The sequence below is a fragment of the Papilio machaon genome, chromosome 16 (assembly GCF_912999745.1).
Source record: "Papilio machaon chromosome 16, ilPapMach1.1, whole genome shotgun sequence".
NCBI lineage: Eukaryota > Metazoa > Arthropoda > Insecta > Lepidoptera > Papilionidae > Papilio > Papilio machaon.
Window position 1 is genome coordinate 7,240,259 of NC_060001.1, and position 20,702 is coordinate 7,260,960.

Sequence of the window (20,702 nt, forward strand, 5' to 3'; positions counted from 1 at the left end):
TCCAATTATTTTTAACAGCTGGCGCTGACGGGCAGCTAATTTAATATAAACCGTATAAAGAAAAATCGTTGTATCGTGTTCTATGTATGGCGGCTATATTAAGTAGCTTAGGGGTTAAGCACTTGACTTGTAATCTGCTGGTCCTGGATTCGTCCCACCATGTACCAATGTATTTTACATACGTACATCTATAAGACGTTCTTACGGTGAAGAAAAACGTCATGATGCAACCTGCATATATCTGAGAAGAAATTCAACCACTGGATCGATATTGGGACTTTTAATGGAAGGTAGCTGATGTTAGCGAGAGTAACATATTATCTTTTTCCAATTCCATGCTGACACATAGTAATCTAGTACAAAATAAGTTTAAAATATTACAAGGTTAAAAACTACAAAAAATCAACTCAAATATCCCGTAATTAATATTTAATAACTTGTATTGAGAGAGCCAATTAGTAAATTTTATCGCAGAAGGAATAACAATTTTCTGCACTTACTACTTAGACTTTGGTCCGATAGCAGACGAAGTTAAAAAATGTTAATGTTGCTTGCGTATATATTAATCAGAAATCAATGCAATAATTCAATTCTCTAGTCCCTTCGACTATTTTTAGTGCTCTACACACGCACGTTCTGTATTGACACTTTTAACTGAACAGTCAAATTCGACTTTAGTTCTTATCAGCAACAGCGACAACAACAACATAACTACCGACCGTAACCCAGAAGGGTAGACAGAAATCACGGATTTCCATTCTTTTCAGTACTTCGAATAAAATCGCAGAATTATGTCCAATATTGCAATAACAAAATAAATATATATTTTTCGACACCTGTAACCTGAATTTTGCAAACAATTGTGAATATTTAAATATGTATAAATAATATACATTTATATAAAATAGTAGGGCATAAAATCTATATAAACTAGGTATTGAATAACAAAATAACGAATAAATTAACAACCAAATATTTATAACTTCCTTGTCAAATAATGCATATTATGTACATATTAAACAAATGTCTCTCTCACCTTTACGTTTAAGGGCCTTATCATACTAGCGGTTTGCGAACGGCTTCGGGCGGAGCGGCCGCGCAGCGAATACGTCGCGGACGCGCAACGTTTTCGTCGCGTGTTCGCAGCGGGTATACGACGTATAGTACACTCGGTAACAAAATGGATTCCAACGAGGAAACACTACTGTCGGTTATGTTACTTCGAAGACGCAGGAGACGCAAACGAAAGCATGGACGATTTTGGGAGGATCCATTATCAATTAATCAACTGGATGAGAGCGACTACTTTGTGTTGTTTTGCAAACAAAACAAAAAATAATCCGAAAAAATTTCGTTCCTACCTGCGAATGTCAAGACCTACATTTTATGAGTTGTTGCATCTGATACAAAATGATTTAAGACGTGAAGAAACATGAAGACACACATTTAAGATTATCAGTATCACCTGAAGAAAAAAAGAAAAACGGACGGGCTGGCGTTTGTGCGAGAGTGTACAAAATAGCGTCCACGCTGCTATTCGCGATCTCGTTGCGCGTCCGCGACGTATTCGCTGCGCATGCGCGGCGGATTCGTTGCGCAGCCGCTCCGCCCCGAAGCCGTTCGCAAACCGCTAGTATGATAAGGCCCTTAGTGTTAATTTTATCCTTGTCTAATCTAATATATAAAATTTCCATGTCACAATGTTAGTTACCGTACGCCTGCGAAACGGCGATACCGATTTTTACCAAATTTTATATATGCGTATTCAGTAGGTCTGAGAATCGGCTACTATCTATTTTTCATCCCCTATTAAGTTTTTTTAACTACGCGCAGACGGAGTCGCGGGCGACAGCTAATAATATTATATTAATATTATGGTCCATAATTTAGACAAGTTACAGTAGAATCATTTCTAACGTATGTTGTCGTAATTTTTTCACCTATATTTTTTTTTTAATTAATTATATGATAGATAGACAAATTAATTCAATTTTATGTTTTTTTTTTATTAATTTGGTTTTGTAGGAGATACAGGTATTCTACGTCAGGATTTTATTTATCATTTTTGAGATCTATTGTTAATATTTTTCCTCATTCGCACAGGCGGTTTTTTATAGCGGCGTCCGATTAAAAAGTGTTTCAAGTGTTTCAAAAAAATTTCAAAGTATTCGTTCCTATGGCAGCGCTTTTAAAATGAGACGCTTTACTATCGCGTAGTGTAGCGTTTTGACCGCTGCAATGGGCGTTGGGATTTAAAGGAATCGTACTAATCATACTTCTTATTAAAATTATAAAAGCGAAAGTTTATATGGATGGATTTTTGAAGGTATCTCCGGTACGACTTCTCGAATCTTGATGAAATTTGGCACGAATGTAGAACATAGTCTGGAAGAACGTATAGTCTGTTTATTAAGTTTTTTTTTTAATTTCCGCGTGAACAGAGTCGCGAGCGACAGCTAGTAGCAGGTCATAATTTGACATAATTTTTAGCCGACTTCAAAAGGACGGAGGTTATCAATTCGACTGTATTTTTTTTTTTAGCGGCGACAGGCAGGAGGCCGGCCGTAAAAACTTTAGCCAAAACTTTAAGGTTTATAAAACCTTGTGTGCCGACCCCACGTGAGTAGGGAAGATGATGATGATGTGGCTTGTATATGTATGATACAAATAATGTGAATCTCATTATTATTATTTTATTTTATAAAACTGCTAACTGTTGCCCGCAACTTCGTCAGATCACTCAAAAAATACAGCTACTAGCTATGCGTATGAGGCCTTACGATTAAACCTACGTGAGCAAAAAAAATAAACAAATTTGAATTGTTTCAGGAATGTGCTGTTTATTCATGTATCACAAACTTTAGTTATAATGGAAAAGCTATAAAAATCATACGGATTAAATTATCTTTAAAACGATTAAAATAATCTTTTATCCGTTTCATGACTTAGCATAGATAGCAGCCTAACAGAAGGTCATAATTTGACAAACGTTTGGTTGGTTGAAATGAGCCTCATGCTCAATGCATGTATACTTGACTTGACGTTATAATGCTTTGTAATTTGCAATTACTATTTTTCTTTTGGTTGCGACATTGATAACCTTTTAACCTTACTTAAATTAAATCACCAATAAACTTGGTCAATGTTAAATGAGTTTTATGCAATGAGGAAATGTATTGTTCTAAGGAATTAATTTCTTGTAACTATTAAGCACAGTTTTCATTATACCAATCCAGCGATCGTCCGGTGACGACACCATTAAATAATTTATTATTATGTCTCACGAAAGTTTACAATATAAAGTTAAAGCTATTTAGAAATGAGTCTCTTAACTAGGTACCGAAGTCAAGTCGATGGGTGATGTGAGGTATTAGGGAAGGCAGGTACATTTCTTCTGACGGCACGTAATTAGAAAGCTAACTGCGCGACGGAGGCATAATTATAGTCATCCTTCCTTATAAGAAAAGGGTGGGAAGGAGAAATAGATTTCACGATTTAAGGTAGGTGAATTCTGTCGATTAAAGGTGGGCAACGCAGATGCGTTTGGGCAGATGCGCAACATACTAGGCTTACGACAAACTTCTAATTCAACCTAATCCCTACTTTAATATTTAAACTTTAATCTATATCAAATGTTTGTAATTTAAGTTTGTTAGCCGACTTCAAAAAGAAGGAGGTTATCAATTCGACTGTATTTTTTTTTTTTTTTATGTGTGTTACCGCGATACTCCGCCCCTGGTGGTCCGATTTTGATGAAAAATATTTTAATCGAAAGGAAGTGCTTGCAGGTGGGTCCCATTTTTTTGTTTTTTTTTTAAATAACTAGAAGACTAGTAGATTTTGAATATAGCTTCAAAATTTGTTGCGAAAGTTAGGGACATTTTTGCTTTCAGCGCTTACGTAGGCTAAACTATAGGACCTACATAAAAATGATGTATGGCAAATTGTAGCTGTTTAAATGTGCTAATTAAAAGTCCGCGATAGCATATATCTATATTTTATAGTTTTCTCACAATAACCATTTTTTTCTTCAGAAACATCAATTAAATTCATGCCCTATTTCCGACGCTATTATTCGAGTTCAGTGTTAACCCTTATGTAAATAAACATGTTCATTATCAAGAGAATTTAATGTAGATTATATTTGCAATTGAAACTATATCATTCTGTCTAATAGTTTAGGAGATATCGTAAGAATAAAATTACGCGGAAACGAAAAATGCTACATGAAAAGCACAATTTTGCTTTCTGGGCTTACGTAGGTCAAACTATATGACTTACATAAAAATAAGTATGGAGTAATTATAGATCCTTAAATTTGCTAAATAAAAGTCTTCGGTGGCATATATCTATCATCTATGGATGTCTCACAAAAACCATGTTATTGTGAACAAACTTCGATTAAAATGCACACGAAAAACAGCGTCGTAAGCTTACGGCGCTATTATATTATATTCGATATGAATCCTTATCCAAATAAATATGTTTGATGGCTAGAGTATTAAATGCAGATTACATTAGCCTTTAAACTATGTAATTCTGATCAATAGTTTGGGAGATATTAAATAATTAAAAACTACGCGCATTCGAAAAATGCTACTGCGGCGCGCGGCTGGACAAAATTATAGGCACGCTACGATGTATTAGTTCGTTAATTTTCAATTTGTATACCGATTTTGATAATTATTTCATTGTTTAAAGGATAAGTGGTTATCTGCTGCATTCTAAATTAGTTTTTGAATTGAATTACACACATATCAAATAGGAAAGTCCTTTTCTTTATTTGTCTTATTTATGTCTTTATACGTATTAACGAAATTTGTAATTGAACTTCAAATTCACTAAAAATTGTGAAATAAAACAAAAATTTTAAGAAAAAAAAATAGCCGACTTCAAAAAAAAAAACAATCTCAAACAAAATGCACTCAAAAGTAACCTAAAAAACAATTTTAAACAAAATGCATTCAAAAGTACCATAAAAAACAATCTTAAACAAAATGCACTAAAAAGAAACAAAATAATGACATGAAAACTTCTTTCTTTCTTTCTTCTCTCTTTCAAAAACCCTCTAAACTCTAAAGAAAGTTCTCTTCTTTCTTGTAACATGTCTATATTGTATAATTATTGTTATTTTGGAGTCGGTTTCGGCCTAAGTAGGGACATAAACGTAAGTATGTCTAATACATATCAAATATAAAATTTCATCTATTTACTTCGGCCGACACCGACTGCGAAATAACAATAATTATACAATATAGACATGTTACAAGAAAGAAGAGAACTTTCTTTAGAGTTTAGAGGGTTTTTGAAAGAGAGAAGAAAGAAAGAAAGAAGTTTTCATGTCATTATTTTGTTTCTTTTTAGTGCATTTTGTTTAAGATTGTTTTTTATGGTACTTTTGAATGCATTTTGTTTAAAATTGTTTTTTAGGTTACTTTTGAGTGCATTTTGTTTGAGATTGTTTTTTTTAAAGTTTATAAATCAAGTTAAGTTTATATGACAATTTATCCCACATTTAACTCTAGAAAACATTAAAAACCTATTTAATTTTTTACTAGCTCCTATTTAGTATTTCACCTATCCCGTTGTCCGGATCAAATTTATGAAATTAAATTTAACCCACTTTTCGGTTACCGATAAAACTGTAATTTATACACATATACATGTGTAAATCGCGGTGCAATGATGACTTGGTGTTTTTTTTTATATTACAAGGTGGCAAACGAGCAAGCGGCCACATGAATTCGCCGAAATGGCGAGGCGACCGCTGTCCATAGACATTCGCAATTGCAGATGCATTGCCTACTTTTATTCAGGGGAGGATTTCTGACTTGTAACGCAGTGAAAGCAGACACTTTCAAGCATTCACCTCGTCAATTTATAAAGATAAGTGCGATTAAATATAAGCAGGCGAGAAATGCGCAAAGCCGAATCCGCGCGGGGTCCCGTGCGATTACTTTATGTCTCACCTCCTTGATCCTACTTAAAAACACGAAAGTTCAAGATAGGAGCGCCTTAACGTTGGATATGAAATAAAATCACCTTTTATTATAAATAATATATTATATATTTACACGATATTTACTTTACATTGTAAACCTAATAAACAGTGTCTAGGTTACCTACTTAGAAATATGTTATTGTTTTCTTACATTTCATTTTTGATATACCTACATTGTCGAAAGTCATGACTGTTATATCATAGCTGATCTTCTTCCCATTAATAAATAACAGTTAAAATTAAACAACACTGCGTCGTATATGGGCTACTAAGTCGAACTTGTGTGAGTTGGGGCTGGGCGCGCGGGGGGTGTGCGCGGGGGGCGCGGCGGGCGGGCGCTCTCTGCCCCCCGCGCCCCCCGCACCCTCCGCGCCCGTCGCCGCCTTCCACAGTTGTATGGCGGGCAGCTCCACCAGCAGGCAGAGGGGCACCGATACTATGTACGTTAGAACTGACGCCGTTATCAACAATGATATCTGCAATATAAAAGATACTAATATGTATTTTTATAAATAAAGGTCAAGGTTTCTTACAAGGCCGTTTGCACAACTTAGTATCCTATTTAGACCTTTCTTCCTAAACAACCGGCGTGGAAATAGGAAAAGGAACTCTCATGCAAATGGCGGTCTCTTTTATTCTTACTGCCACACTCACAGACCTTAAGTCTCTTTTAGTGACCAATTATCGACTGAATGTAGCAATTAACGTGAAAGCCTCCACGCTTTTAAAACCATACTAACTGAAAAGGCTGAATAATGTAGAAAAGTGAAAGAGCATAACAGTTAGTATCGCTTACCATAGAGAGCAGAGAGGCGTGGCCGAGCTGCGTGTTGCCGGCGAGCGTGAGGCGCAGCACGATGAAGTGCACGAGGTACGCGCAGTACGACAGCCGGCCCAGCGCGTGGAAGCCGCGCCACTCCAACGCACTCCGGACTACGGCTGAAAACATGTATATACTTGATGATGATGCCTTTCAAGACGTGTCCGAGAACAGCGAATCTTGCTTCAACCTGGAGAGTGATTGGAGATAGCTGGAAAATCCAAACTTACTTATAAAAGAACACAAAGGTTTAAATTTTTATCGTGTCACAAATTACATCTCAAATGGTAACTTTTGTAAAGCTTCTCCTTTTGCCATACTTACATTTGCACCGTGTGAAGCAGCCTAACATGAATATATTGAAGAATATAGCGACGAGTGTCCTGTCGAGCGCGGCGTAGAGCGCGGTCACCCACTGAGGTGGGGGCGTGTCCGACAGGAACACCACACCTCCTATCACCACAGCCCCGCCCAGTGATAATGATGCGTGGAACAACAGATTGAAGAGCTGGAGACAAAGTTCATGAATATGCTTAGTAGAAATTTCTCCAGACGGAATAGTCCAGGGCAAGCGAAGTACTACTATGTGTATAAAGAATGATGATAACCTTATGTTCAGCTAAGTTAACAGCGTTGGTCTGCGTGTAGTGCAGCAGGAAGGCGGTCGCCACGCCACCCAAGTAGCCCGCGAGGTTCATCCAGCTGGGCAAGTACAGCAGCGGCAGGATCTGTGATCCACCGAACAGATTGCGAAGTAGCCTGAACACGTTCAAAGGTACAATTGTTAAACTAAATTATTACGCGAAATTCAATTTCAAAGACCAAATTAAATTTTTGAGGATCATAAACATATTGACTATAGCAAAGTTACGTTAGAGATGAAGGTTGATATGTTTCCAGTGCCTGTAAGTGTTTGTAAGTGTTTGTAATATTTGTGGTAAAAATAAAAGCATAAGTAAATGCATATTTTTGTTTTAGTCAATTGATATAAATGGCAGAATAATAATAAACTAACGAATGTATAAATTGAGAAACGATAAAAAAGTAGCAGAAAAACTAACAGATCCCTTAATTTTAGTTTATAGTTTTAACTAGTTAAAAGCATTAGCGGTTTATACTCAGGCGGTTGTGCAGTGATGATGGGCGTGAGGTTGTAGAAGTATGCGACTAGGCCGGCGGCGAGCGCGGCAGCCAACACAGGCCCGGCCAGCAGCGGCGCCGCCAGCCGCCGCCAGCGCACCAGCAGCAGCAGCAGCAGCACGCCCGCCACGTGTAGCTGCATGTCTGCTGCCAAGTACCTGACCCAGAACATGCCAACAAGGTAGTGGTCACTACTATTTTAAGTCTGAGGGCCGCTTGATCGTTTGCCATACTTGTCTTCTACCATACCAAAAACCGTTTAGCTATGTAGTTCTTACGTTGGGTTGTATCCTAATTTCATGTACCATATGAATTACAACGTTTGTTTCAAAGACGTAGTACATAAGTAGACTCACCAAGTATGTCCCATGCACATCTTGCCGAGCGGTATGTGGTTGTGGACGTATAGCAAGTGGTACCACCAGCGCTGAGCGCAATCGGCCGCCTCGCGCCGCACCAGCAGCCCCCACTGCGGCCCCGACCCCAGCAGCGGGAACCACGATATCGTAAACCATAACGCGAACCCCGCCACCGGCGTCAACCTTAGTTAAAGGATTAAAGATATTTGAGTTACATATTTATAGTGTCGCTGTTTCAAATTTCTTATGTAAATATCACAAAGGAAATCTTGAAAAAATTATTAAAATTATTAGCCTAAAGACCTATCGGCTTGTGTCCACGACCAAGATCTACTTAGGGTCGCTGCACTAGCGGAGTAATTAGGCAAGTAAATTTTATATTCTATTTATTTATAAAACTAGAGATACAAGAACGATTACTTAACAATAAAGCACTAAAACTCTAGATACGAAGAACACATGATGTGAATTTACCTGATCCACCTATTTATAACGGAGAGTACACACTTTCCGAAGGTAATGGGGTTAGTGTCCTTTGTAATAAGGACGGAGTACGCTGTCAGGAATCCGGACAGTGAAAAGAAAACTTGCAGCCAGAGAGGTGAATTTAACACCATCTTCCACGCAAAGTGATCGTACATCTGCGAAATAATTGAGAAACTTTATTAAAAACATATATTTTAAATATTGTAGAAGACAGGAAAATATAGTGCGCCGGCTCTAACGATTGGGAAAGAGATGATGATTATTGTAAAAGACAGTTGCTTGTTTAGGGAAATAATTTGGGCCCAACTCGAATTACAGGAATCTAAATGTATAATATGATAAAGTATGAAAAATTACTTACGTTTTCAACATACTGAGGATTATCAATATAGGAGTACACATAAATCCACAAGACGTGGGAGAAAATAACACATTGTATTCCTATGAATCTGAAAAATTAAAAAGTAGGTAATGTCAAAGACAAAACTATAAGCAGCAACTATTAGCATGCATTGACAAAATTCATCTTCACTCTACACAAGAAATAAACGATAATGTTTAGGCTTTCTATTAGTTTACCTGATGCCCTCCATAGCCGTCAAATTCTTCATACGATCATCACTTCGGGGTTTTGTTCTGTCATAACTCAGTATAGACCAGTTTCGCTTTAAAGAAAAAGCTAATAAATATTTGTTGCCTGAAAATAAAATGATGTAAAGATAAGTGTTGTTATTTTAGGAATCTACAAAACCTTAAAACTTTGACGAGTGCCTTTTTCCTATCCTTAGTCCTATCTATCCATATAATTACCTTCGACAGTACTGCAACAGTCTCCCAAGATATGTAGGCCAGTAGCTAACACAGCTAGCACCAGTAGAGCAATGCAGAGCACAGCGAGGAACCGCGCTGAACTCGATGGACGATCTGGCTTCGGCGTAGTACACCATTGTGCTGATATCACTTCCGCCTACAGTAAAAAATTACATGCTGTGATACTGAGAAAATAGTTAAGTAAATGAAAAATTTTGCATTGTAATTTTCATAATGCTTTTCAGTTAGTGAGTTTTCTGACTTACCGCAGTTAAGTACTCTGGGATCTTCACTTCAGACTTAATACGCTTAGTGTATGTAGACTATGAGAAGTTCTTTATTAAACACTAAAGGGCTTCATTAGATTCCATTAAACAAATTGAGTGCAGCAGTTAATTTCTTCTTGATTTTTTATCGGAGTTTTTGCACATGCAACTAGCATGCTTTTTGCATGCTAGTTGTTTATCTATACTATTTTTATTAGTTTGACAATTTCCATCTATAATGACTGTGTTGTTACCTCAAGTCCGTACTGCAAAACGCTCTGGTTGACGCATTGCTGTGCGGCCTCCGTCCAACCGCCGTCGTCCCCCACCTGCCCGCACCGAGACACACATACCCCGCGGTGCACCACCGTCCTATTGTAGTGCTTTAGGGTTTGTGCTGAGTACTCCTATAAACATTATTATATTACAATTAGGTAGATAACATTTTGCTATTTTTTATTCTACGGTATAATACTAAGACGTTTATTCGTTGTGAATACCACCAACATCGGACTTAAAAACATTGCCAGGCTGAGAATTATCGATTGCTTTCCATCGCTAATGCATTCTTTTATTAAGTTCAATGATAACAGTTTTCTCTGGAATAAAGAATCGATCCTTAACATTGGTGGCTTGGATTCTAGCAAACTGTTAAGTTGTTAATTTTAGAGAAACATAAAACAAAATTATGTTATTTTAATTATATTTATTTTAATTAATTTTAATAAGGGTTTCATTACACTGCAGTGTATTTATTTGCTTCCGTATATTTTTTTAGACTTATAACATATAAGTTCCTGTATCAGAGGATAATGACCTTTGAAAATAAAGACTTGAGGAAATAGTGAAGGTTTTTTCATCGAAAAGTTTTCTGAGAAGGCGTCCAAAGTTATTGACTCGTTAAGTGACCTTTTCATTTAAACTTGTCAATGTAGTCCAGAACTGGGCAAATAATTATTAAAACGGAAATAAGATACGCTTACTCTCAAATTATTTTCAATTTCAGTAACGTCGTGACGTGAACGTGACGTGTATCAAACCCAAGACTGAACACAACAGCTGTAAACTTTAATTTTCCAAAACATTGGTATCTTACTTCTATTCTATCTTACTATTTCTATCTTACTTCTTATTAATAATTATAAAAGATCAGATAAATGAATGGATGGACATTTGTTAGGAGGTATCTCCGGAACGGCTAAACGGATCTCGATGAAATTTGGCACATATGTAGAATATAGCCTGGAAGAACACTAAGGCCAATAACTTTTTTTTTAAATACACGCGTGCGGAGTCGCGGCCTACAGGTAGTCTTTAAACAAATCATCTCCCTGGCCTTTTCCTACTCACGTGGGGTCGGCACGCAAGTTTTTAGAAACCTTAAAGTTTTGGCTTAAGATTTTAATTCCGACCTTCGTGGGACATAACCGTGACTACGCCGAAACACCTTAACAAACATATAGTTATCTCAGTTTTTTTAGAAAACGAAAGGGATGACCACATGTTTTTGTATATGTGTTTTGGCGATCGAAACGCACGGTAACCGGTTTTACGTTCACTAAACAGCTGCGAGCTTTAGCGACCTTACCCCACTCTGATAGTTCAAGCACCTTACTATTACACCACTATGCCGTTGTATTTGAACTTATTATCATATTAAAATGTTATTTGTAGTAACATTTTTTTATAGTACAAGGTGACAAACGAACTAGCGAATGATAAATTAGTTATTATTTTTGTGAAAATCGCTTCGTATTCTACGTCCATGTGTAAAATCTCTAAAATATTTTGCCTACATTGGAATTGTACTACTCCTGAATAGAAGCGGAAGGTAACGATTAGACTTTTTAGAGCATAACTTTGCGGACTTTCTAAGGATAGTGTAATGTGTCGTATCGACTTGAAGATGGAACAATTAAAAGGTATCCGATACTGTGTATTAATTAACTATCTATTCGTATACGATATCGTTAATTTACTACGGCCTCATTTGTGAACATGTCGACGTAATACACTTAAATCTGCAACCGCGTTTGACAAAGTTATGGCGCCATATCAAGTTTTATTGGTAAATAATAAACTCATAATTGATCGTAATCAACAATTCTCCAATATTGTAATGATTGAGAAAATATATCTAGTTAGATTATAAACTGACAATGTTCACAAAGTCCCGGTGATATATAAACACAGGTGGGCACAGTTAATCGAAAAGTTAACTTCGTTAATCGTTAATTCGTTAATTAAAAAATTAACTTCGTTAATCGTTAAAGCGTTAAATTCTCGAATATTTAACGCAAGTTAAAGTTAATCGTTAACAGTTAACCATACTAAAATTTTACATAGTAATTTCACACTTTTGTGGCGACACTTGTTTAAAATAGTAATTTGACTATATATTCTATAACACATTAGTATTAGAGACAAGAGACATAGTATTAGAGCATTATAGTATATTTCATTACGAGTGCGGAAAGCCTGTCATTGCAAAGAGTTCCGACAAATGTCTACCCAAGCCGAGGCGCAGCCGAAGGTGAGGGTTGACAGTTGGAACAAGTTCTAATGACAGTTCCGCACGTTCACTGAACAACTATTTTTAATACAGTTGCGAAAAAATGAACCAATTTAATAGAATAATAAAAACACAATAAACTCAACTAACTAAAATGTTTGAAAAATGGCGCCAACCGTAAAAGAATACAAACAGATTTTTTTTGTTTTATTCACCCATTCTGGGTAGGCAAAGGGAACTATGCCCAAACGGCCAAGTTTTCAGTAGATTATTTTTATTGATATGAAATGAAAATGAAATTAAATGAGATCAAATAAAATGAAACCTAACCTAATTCATTGAATAAAATCATTAAATCTGACATTGTAACAAATAAGGAGCTTCTTTTTAGCAATATTTACATGAATCATAAAAACTTCAATGATTTATTTTTGTAAAAACTTCGTGGTTGGTTTTTTCTTTTTAATGGACATTATTTTGACAGTTGGGAAAGAGACCGCACGAGTTTGGAAAAGCTAAAGAAAAAGCACGAGTAAAAAAATGTTTTAATACAGTTGCTCAAAAAGGGATTGGAGGGTATTGTAGGGACGAAGAGCGTTCGGAATGTGGGCTATTACATACTCTTGCTTTTATATACTCGTAATGAAATATTTATTAAATAGTATTTCGAACCTTCTTTTGATTTTGTCCTGTTGGTCACGTCTTTCCCGGACGCTCTGATGCATCACAGTTGCACGCGAATTTCACATATATCAATTATCAACTCGTTCGTTCACCATTCGAGTCGCCGACAGTCGCCCAACAAAGTTGAACTTACGAGCGTGGCGTGGCGCGTAATTTAAACAAAATGACAGCACGTCTCCAAGTTTCTAATTTAACGATTAACGGACTTTTATTAACGGAAGTTGAGTTTAACGGAAGTTAACAAAGCGTTAACACTTTTTGAAGTTAACTTAAAAGTTAATCCGTTAAGCAAAATGTTAACTTCGTTAATTAACGATTAACGGATTAACGAGTTAATGCCCAGCTCTGTATATAAATTATAAATGCACTTGACGACCGCTTACCTCGACAGTCTTCAACACCGGTCGACTTCGAAGCGGAACGCATTGAGTTCACCTATCTATACTTTTTAACCTAACTGTAATTTAACTATCTATACTTATAAAGATTTAAATAAATGTAATAAGATATTTAGTTAAACAAATAAACGTTGCGATGATCTCAAGCGGTTGCGTTCGCGTTGATTTTAAGTCAAGGCCGCTGGGGGTGACATAACGTGTTGCAAAGGCAAGTTGCGCGACCTCCGACTATTTCTTAGCCGGTATTGCACTAGCGTGGGACAGAGTAGACATGCCTCGCTGATGCTGTCTTTTCTTGTAAACATTAAACATGGGCTTAATTTCCATATAGGAGTACTATCAACGAAAATCAAATAACTACAAGACGCTATCTAGAAATCAGCTTTAACGATTAGTATGACATTTTGTTTTCACGTACACAATTTTTGGAACGAAGTTCCTTATCGCGCGTTGTGAAAGGGGGCTAGACGGAAAAAATTCTTACGAAAAGTTGGCACGACACTTTTTGCTATAGTAAGTACCTATGTTAACGACGAATGAGCGCTACTTCACCATGGCAACGACGTGACAATATATAACGAAAATTCATAGAAATAAAATGTACTTCTTGTGAAGACTTAAGTTTTTTATTCATAGAATAAACATTGGTTCCTTCACTAATTAATTGAAAGGAACTTCGTTCCATCCGGGTGTCCCTTGACACCTCTCAAGTTTTTTTTATTTTTAAATTTGTCTAAATAAATATCTTGAGTTAAACTCCTCCGACGGAATGTTCTTTACAGTGGTTGCGGTGGCGGTCTTGTAATTACCTGCAGGAGGTGCAACAGCGGCGAGTGCGTGCGAGCGACGAGCGCAGCGTCCACCATGCAGTATACGTCCTCAGCTCCCTGGCACCGCGTCCACTCCTCTAGTGCGTACAGCGGCGGGAACGTAGCAAACGATGTCTCTAATATTTGACATCACACTATTTTATTTATCAAGTTGGACTCGAAACTCTATGAATTTCTTGGGTTGGTATATAGAGTGGGAGATCAGAAATAGATTAATAAATCAAATTTAATAATAGTCAATATTAACAATTATCTTGCAGGTCGCTCAGAAGGGGTGGGAAAAGATTGAACTGACGCGAAGAAAATTGGGCCATTATTGTATGCTATCATCTATGACACAAAATGTCAAAGGTAGAATGTAGTGAGCTATTAATTTAACTGTAATTTTACCATTCAGGGTGATAATGCTTCCACTTATGTTAGGACATAAATTCAGCACCAAGAGCAAAAACACTTTCATGCTCCACTTCATGATTTTAATGTAAATATATACACTTTGTTTTAAATACTGGCACTCATTGATATTCTACAACATAATTTAATTTAACTAAATATATATATAAAATCCCAAAAATTTTATGAGGTAATCGATCATTTTCATGTAATCAAAATTTTGAAATAAGTTAAAATATCTTCCTTTTAATTAACTTCACAGTTATAATATATTCAATATTATAATGAATAATTAAAACAATGGTAATAATTTCTTTACTATGAAACAGTTTCTGAACGCAATAATAGAAAATACTATGCGCCAAACCGATTAAAATTGGCGCGCTTTTTGACAATTAATGGCACACAGTGGCGCGCGCGGGAGACGACTGGCCGTCGCGGGCGCACGTGTGCTGGAATTTAAAAACAATTGCGAAAGGTATTTGTGCAACGTCGCCTCGGGGAGGTCTGCAGCCCTTCTCTCGGCCCGCGCTTGCGACATACGTTTCGTTAGACCCCTTGTATCTATCAGCAATCGGTCAAGTTTGTCGTCTTACCGAATTTTGTAAATCCATTTTTTTTATTTCGGAATCTTCCATCGGAAAAAAACATATAGCAATACGTGTTACTTGCGTAAAAGATGTCGCACTGAACGCGTTAGACTGTGTAATTTCGTCTGTATAAATGTAATTCAAGTATTTTATGTCGTGGTGTATCCGCATTTCACTGCTCTTAAAGTTCACTCTAATAGTGAGTTTTTCTGTTCATCTTGATTTGTATTTCCACTGCCGATGGAGAAAACCATATTTTCAATTCTCAATGGAAAAACTGGCTAAAGGGACTAACTTGCGGTATAAAATAGTAATTAAAGGACTAGTTCTCGTTATATAAATATTCCAACCGTGACCTGTAAAACGAGGTATAAATGAAACTATAAACAAATAAAATTATAACTTTATATTTGCCTTAACTTTTCAATTTCACTTAAATTATTTACAAAGGATATAATCATAATATAATTGTCGTCGGTCGACTTTTAACTTGATTGTTCAATGTTTAATACAAATCAATAATGCAACGGTTAATTTGCGAGGTGACGGAAAAATAACTATAAATACAAAAACAGAACTTTAAAATAATATACAGAGAATAAAATTTATAGTTAATACCGAAGTTTAATTGCTACGAGTGCTTGATATTTAAAACGAACTCAAGGGCAGACTGAAATCAATATTACAATCCAGTTCAACTTATAAAGACAAGCCTTTATAATTTGTGGAATATAAATTGGGTGTAAGTATAAAGTTAAGGAATTTATTTGAAAATAATACTTATCAACTATTTATTAAACTTTCTAATTTGTAATTTTTAGAGTTACATTAATATTGCTATTTTTCCGTCACATTACAATATAACTTTCCCAAACCATATAATATCGGAGTGCTCTTTATATATTTTTGTATCTGGACGGTATTCATAGCGCCTTATGGTTTTTATATAGTTTATATATATATATATATATATATATATATATATATATATATATATATATATATATATATATATATATATATATATACAAAAGATACATACAGTAAAATGTAAGCTTTAATTTTGGTACAAGACCAAGAAATATAAAACCAAGTAAGGGACAAAAATTCATAGACACCAATACACGAATTTACTTTATTTACTAATTTATATATAACTAGCTGTCGCCCGCGACTCCGTCCGCGCGCAGTTAAAAAAAACTAAATGGGGGGGTGGGGGGGGGGGGGTTATGAAAAATAGATGTTGGCCGATTCTCAGACCTACTAAATATGCTCACAAAATTTCATGAGAATCGGTCAAGCCGTTTCGGAGGAGTACGGGAACGAAAACTGTGACACGAGAATTTTATATATTAGATTAGTAAATAAAAATATACAATATTAAGGCGTATTAAAATAAATATTTATGACATATAATTTTATATATAAAGGCAACCTGTAGTAATGTCACACAGCCCGATTGTGATCTGACAGTTCATGTCATTATTGCTTACGTCGTCACACGTCAGGCTGACATACAAAGAGCACTCCTGTCAGAATTAAAAACAAACCTTTATCCATGTGAAGATATTAAGTATTTGATTTAATAAACGCATTATTATTATTATTAATGACTTTAAAATTAATTAAAACTAAATAAATACAGGGTGTAAACAATTGCTTGATACAGCTATAATATATATATATATATTTTTTTTATACTGATTGAATTTCACTCCATTTCATGGACAAACAATCTTAATTTTAGACAGTCTGTGGCAATTTTTTACACCTTATACAAAACTATATACAGTGATGTTAAATACAAGACACGAACTTTTACCTGTCTGAAGTTAGCTCCGGAATAGTACGCATTTCAAGAACTGAGCGAGATGGATGCATACACGAATACCAAAGACGGAAGAAGACAAAACATGTCTCGACAACACAAAGATTCGTGACTTGTACTATACTAATATGAAAATATCTTTTCTTTATAACCTCTAAAGCGAAAGCTTTTTTTTTTATATTATTTTTAAGCGAAATCTGAAAATAATACAAATTGGACGCGTCAATACAAGTTGAGGAATAAATATCACTATCATATCGCCAACTAGCACTTACATAAATGCATATTAACTTAAAATATAATATTTTGCACCTTACACGACATATATATTGAAATACTAAACACCTGAATAACCTTAACATAGATAAAATATATTAAAAAAAATATATTTTGACAGCTGTCAAATGTATAATACAGATAAAAAATGATAGCGGAAGTTTTTATTATCAAATCTCTAATGTAATGTCAAAATATATTTATACGCATAAATACATTTGAAAGCCTTAAATAAAATAGTAAAAACATTAATGAGCTATTTAAAAGATTTTTTTTCTTTCTAACAAGTTCGTTAGTGTGCGTTTCCACTGCCGATATACGAAGATAAAAACATATCTCAGTTTTATTCCAAAATACGAATATTTCAACAGTGAAAAAGCACAAAGATGTGTCAAAATTCAATTAAAAATTGAAAATAAACAAGATGGCACACTAAAATAGTTCCCCTTAACTTGTATAGACGTCAAATATAGTTAAAATAAAATTTCTATAACCGCATCGTAAAATTTATTCGAGATGTGGCTACAGAAATTTAATATTACATGAAATAAAGAGAACATTACCAAATAAAGAACTATGTAGTACATATTTAATATAATTTAATATATACCACATTGGACGCAAAAAAAAAAAAAAAAAAAAACATTAAATTTTATTTTTAAAAAGATATGCACACTATACTTGTAATTGTGGTTTGTAATTTCAAAATTATTAGTTAAAGATATAAATGTAAAAAAAAAATACATTTCAATTATGTATTTTTTTTTTAATTAACCGGAATAATGTAAATTAGGATAGACGCAAATAAAAATAATAGTTTTATTCCCAAAGCGACAAGCGACCGCTGTGATTGGCTGACGTGTTTAAGGGCGTTTCCTATTTAAGCCACACCCACAATTATAGAATGCACGCCTTCCAAAGTTAAAAATAACTGTACATTTTGTTCATTACCATTGAAAAAATATTTAATTAATCTTTATCTATTTTTAAGCTTTTTTTTTTTAATAATCTATTATTTAATTAAAAGATTTTGCAAATGCAATTAATATTGAAATTTGTTCTTTTATAATCTATACAATTTAAAAAGGCATGCTTTATATAAATTGACAATTAGCAATTACAGTTAGTTTTAAATTCGTTGTCTTATTCCTTCTGAAACTATGACATGAAATGACATAGTAAAATCAAAGATTTGAGATTTGTAGGTAATTGTAACACATTTTTTTTATATTACAAAGTGGCAAACGAGCAAGCGGCCACATGAATTCGCCGAAATGGCGAAGCGACCGATGTCCATTGACATTCGCAATTACAGATGCGTTGCCTAACCCCAATCGAAGGAGGAGACGCACAAAAAGAGAATATTTAACCTTCCTATGCACCTTCTCCATCAAATCCACCTCCCCTTCCCATCCTTTCCTTATAAGAAAAGGGTGGGAAGAGAAAGAGGACTAAGATTAGGTCCTCGTATTTATAATTTCGCCTAGAATCTTAGTAATAAAGCTGTCTTTATTTATTGTAGCACGCGATTACTGAATACTAAGGAACATATTGCTTCTGGTGAATACTTTTTGTGTAATAACATAATATATATTGACTATAAACCGTTACTTTACGAGTTTTTCGTAACATAGTATTATGTATATTTATATTTTATGTATTACATTATGTAATGTTTATGTAACTGTCTTTATTTTGTTCTGGTTAGTATGATAGATAGTAAAGATGTAGAAAATTTTCGACTAGACAATAAACAACGGAGAATTAATAAATGTTTTGGTTTTAAAATGTTTACAAGCATTAAAATAGTAATTGTATGAATGTATATCAAGACAAGTTGTAGTGTGACGTCATTGAAAACGAAATGTTTGAAGAAAGACCTTGTATGTGTGTGTCGGGGGCATGTTCAGGGGCGTGGTCGGGGGCGTGTTCAAGGGCGTGTTCAGGAGCGTGTTCGGGGGCGGGGTCGGGGGCGTGTTCAGGGGCGTGGTCGGGGGCGTGTTCAGGGACGTGGTCGGGGGCGTGTTCAAGGGCGTGTTCAAGGGCGTGTTCAGGGGCGTGTTCGGGGGCGGGGCAGCAGCAGACGACGCGCCAGCGAGCGCAGCGCATGCGCCGGCCCTCAGTCGACGCCGGCGAAGCCCTGCGAGCCCTCGATGGCCTTTATCAGCTTCTCCCGCAGCTGCTGGTAGCTCTCGTACGGCGGCAGGTCGATGCGGTTGAAACTGACAACAAAGTGGCCATATTTAAACAAAACATTTACGCTTTTCAGACATTTCTATCTTAACTTTTATAAGTCATCGGCTTCTTATAAGGAATGGGAAGGGATATTGAATAAGATAGAGGATGGGGATGTATAGGAAGGGGAAATTTTGCATTTGCAATAGTCTCTATGAAAATCTCTATGGACAGTGGTCGCTTCGCTATTTCGGCGAATTTAGTTTGTCACATTATTGTATAAAAAAGCAAATAGTTGGGAATTTTGATTTTAATTTTACCATGTGTGCGCTCTGGGGTAGTTGTCGGGGGTGCCCCACTTCTCGATGGTGAAGAGTTGAGGTCCGTTGGAGCCGTACAACTCCTTGAAGCCGTTCATGGGAACTCGCGACGTCCCCGTCACAAACTGCAGCAGCCGGGAACGCATCTCGTTGGAAAACGATAGCACCACCTGAAGCACACAAAACTATATACACATACTAGCTTTTGCTCGAGACTTTGTCCGCTCGAAGTTTTTAAAACAGAACAACGGTATTATGTGTTATTTGTGGCTATAATTTATATCTATGCCAAAATTCAATAGGAACCGTTTCTCCGTTTTGGAGATATCTAGTAACTAAGTAAGATAAGTAAGATTGTAACGTTCAGTAATCACTGACCCTCCAGAACCACTGCACGACGAGATGGTTGGCGTGATAGTCCCCCTTGTACAGCGTGTTGGCGCGCCAGTCGCGCACGTCGATGTGCTGAATGCCGCACACCAGCAGCTCCAGCTCGTTCTCGTCGAAGATCTTCAGCAGCGGCAGCGGCACCAGACCATCGAAACCCTCCAGGAATGCGCACATCTGCTCCTGCACTCGGCTCACGAACCGCCACTGGATCACCAGTCTGACAAATGGAACGGATCAGAGAGGCAGCGGATATTCATTAAGATAAAAATAATTAAATTCAATCTAGACAAAATAATTACCATTTCAAAATTATCTAAACATTTTTAGAATTGTCTGGATACAAAATATATTATATAAGTAATTTGATCTAAATCTTTAAATGATGTTTCATGAATTGATTAACAATGATAGACCTCAGCAACAA

The 20,702-nt window shown here is 35.8% G+C and overlaps 2 protein-coding genes across 2 annotated transcripts in view; both read right to left on the bottom strand.

Annotated features, from left to right (window-relative positions):
• Positions 1 to 6,173: 6,173 nt before the first annotated feature.
• Positions 6,174 to 14,883, bottom strand: LOC106716617 (nose resistant to fluoxetine protein 6-like). Its single transcript, XM_014510167.2, has 13 exons — positions 14,697 to 14,883; positions 14,286 to 14,422; positions 10,137 to 10,289; positions 9,617 to 9,773; positions 9,386 to 9,503; positions 9,168 to 9,255; positions 8,795 to 8,961; positions 8,318 to 8,503; positions 7,940 to 8,119; positions 7,430 to 7,580; positions 7,146 to 7,329; positions 6,798 to 6,940; positions 6,174 to 6,477 (listed from the first exon to the last, which is right to left on the bottom strand). Exons 1-13 carry the CDS (start codon positions 14,776 to 14,778, stop codon positions 6,241 to 6,243), a joined length of 1,983 nt encoding a protein of 660 aa, XP_014365653.2. The 5' UTR covers positions 14,779 to 14,883; the 3' UTR covers positions 6,174 to 6,240.
• Positions 14,884 to 19,429: 4,546 nt separating this feature from the next.
• The window catches only part of LOC106716462 (E3 ubiquitin-protein ligase Nedd-4), a 33,680-nt gene continuing 32,407 nt past the window's right edge, over positions 19,430 to 20,702 (bottom strand). Inside the window, exons 18-20 of the mRNA XM_045681425.1 lie at positions 20,267 to 20,495; positions 19,889 to 20,058; positions 19,430 to 19,615 (exon numbers count right to left, since the gene is read on the bottom strand). Of these exons, the coding sequence (XP_045537381.1) occupies positions 19,513 to 19,615; positions 19,889 to 20,058; positions 20,267 to 20,495 (502 nt within the window). The 3' untranslated portion in view covers positions 19,430 to 19,512. The remainder of the gene's footprint in view (positions 19,616 to 19,888; positions 20,059 to 20,266; positions 20,496 to 20,702) is intronic.

Excerpts from the sequence above, each read along its gene's own strand:
- LOC106716617 (XM_014510167.2), bottom strand. The coding sequence starts at position 14,778 with ATGAAGTGGAGCATGAAAGTGTTTTTGCTCTTGGTGCTGAATTTATGT. Across the intron at positions 9,774-10,136 it reads TTTTGCAGTACGGACTTGAG|GCGGAAGTGATATCAGCACA; the intron begins GTAACAACACAG and ends TTTTTACTGTAG. Across the intron at positions 8,120-8,317 it reads ATGTGCATGGGACATACTTG|GTACTTGGCAGCAGACATGC; the intron begins GTGAGTCTACTT and ends GTTCTGGGTCAG.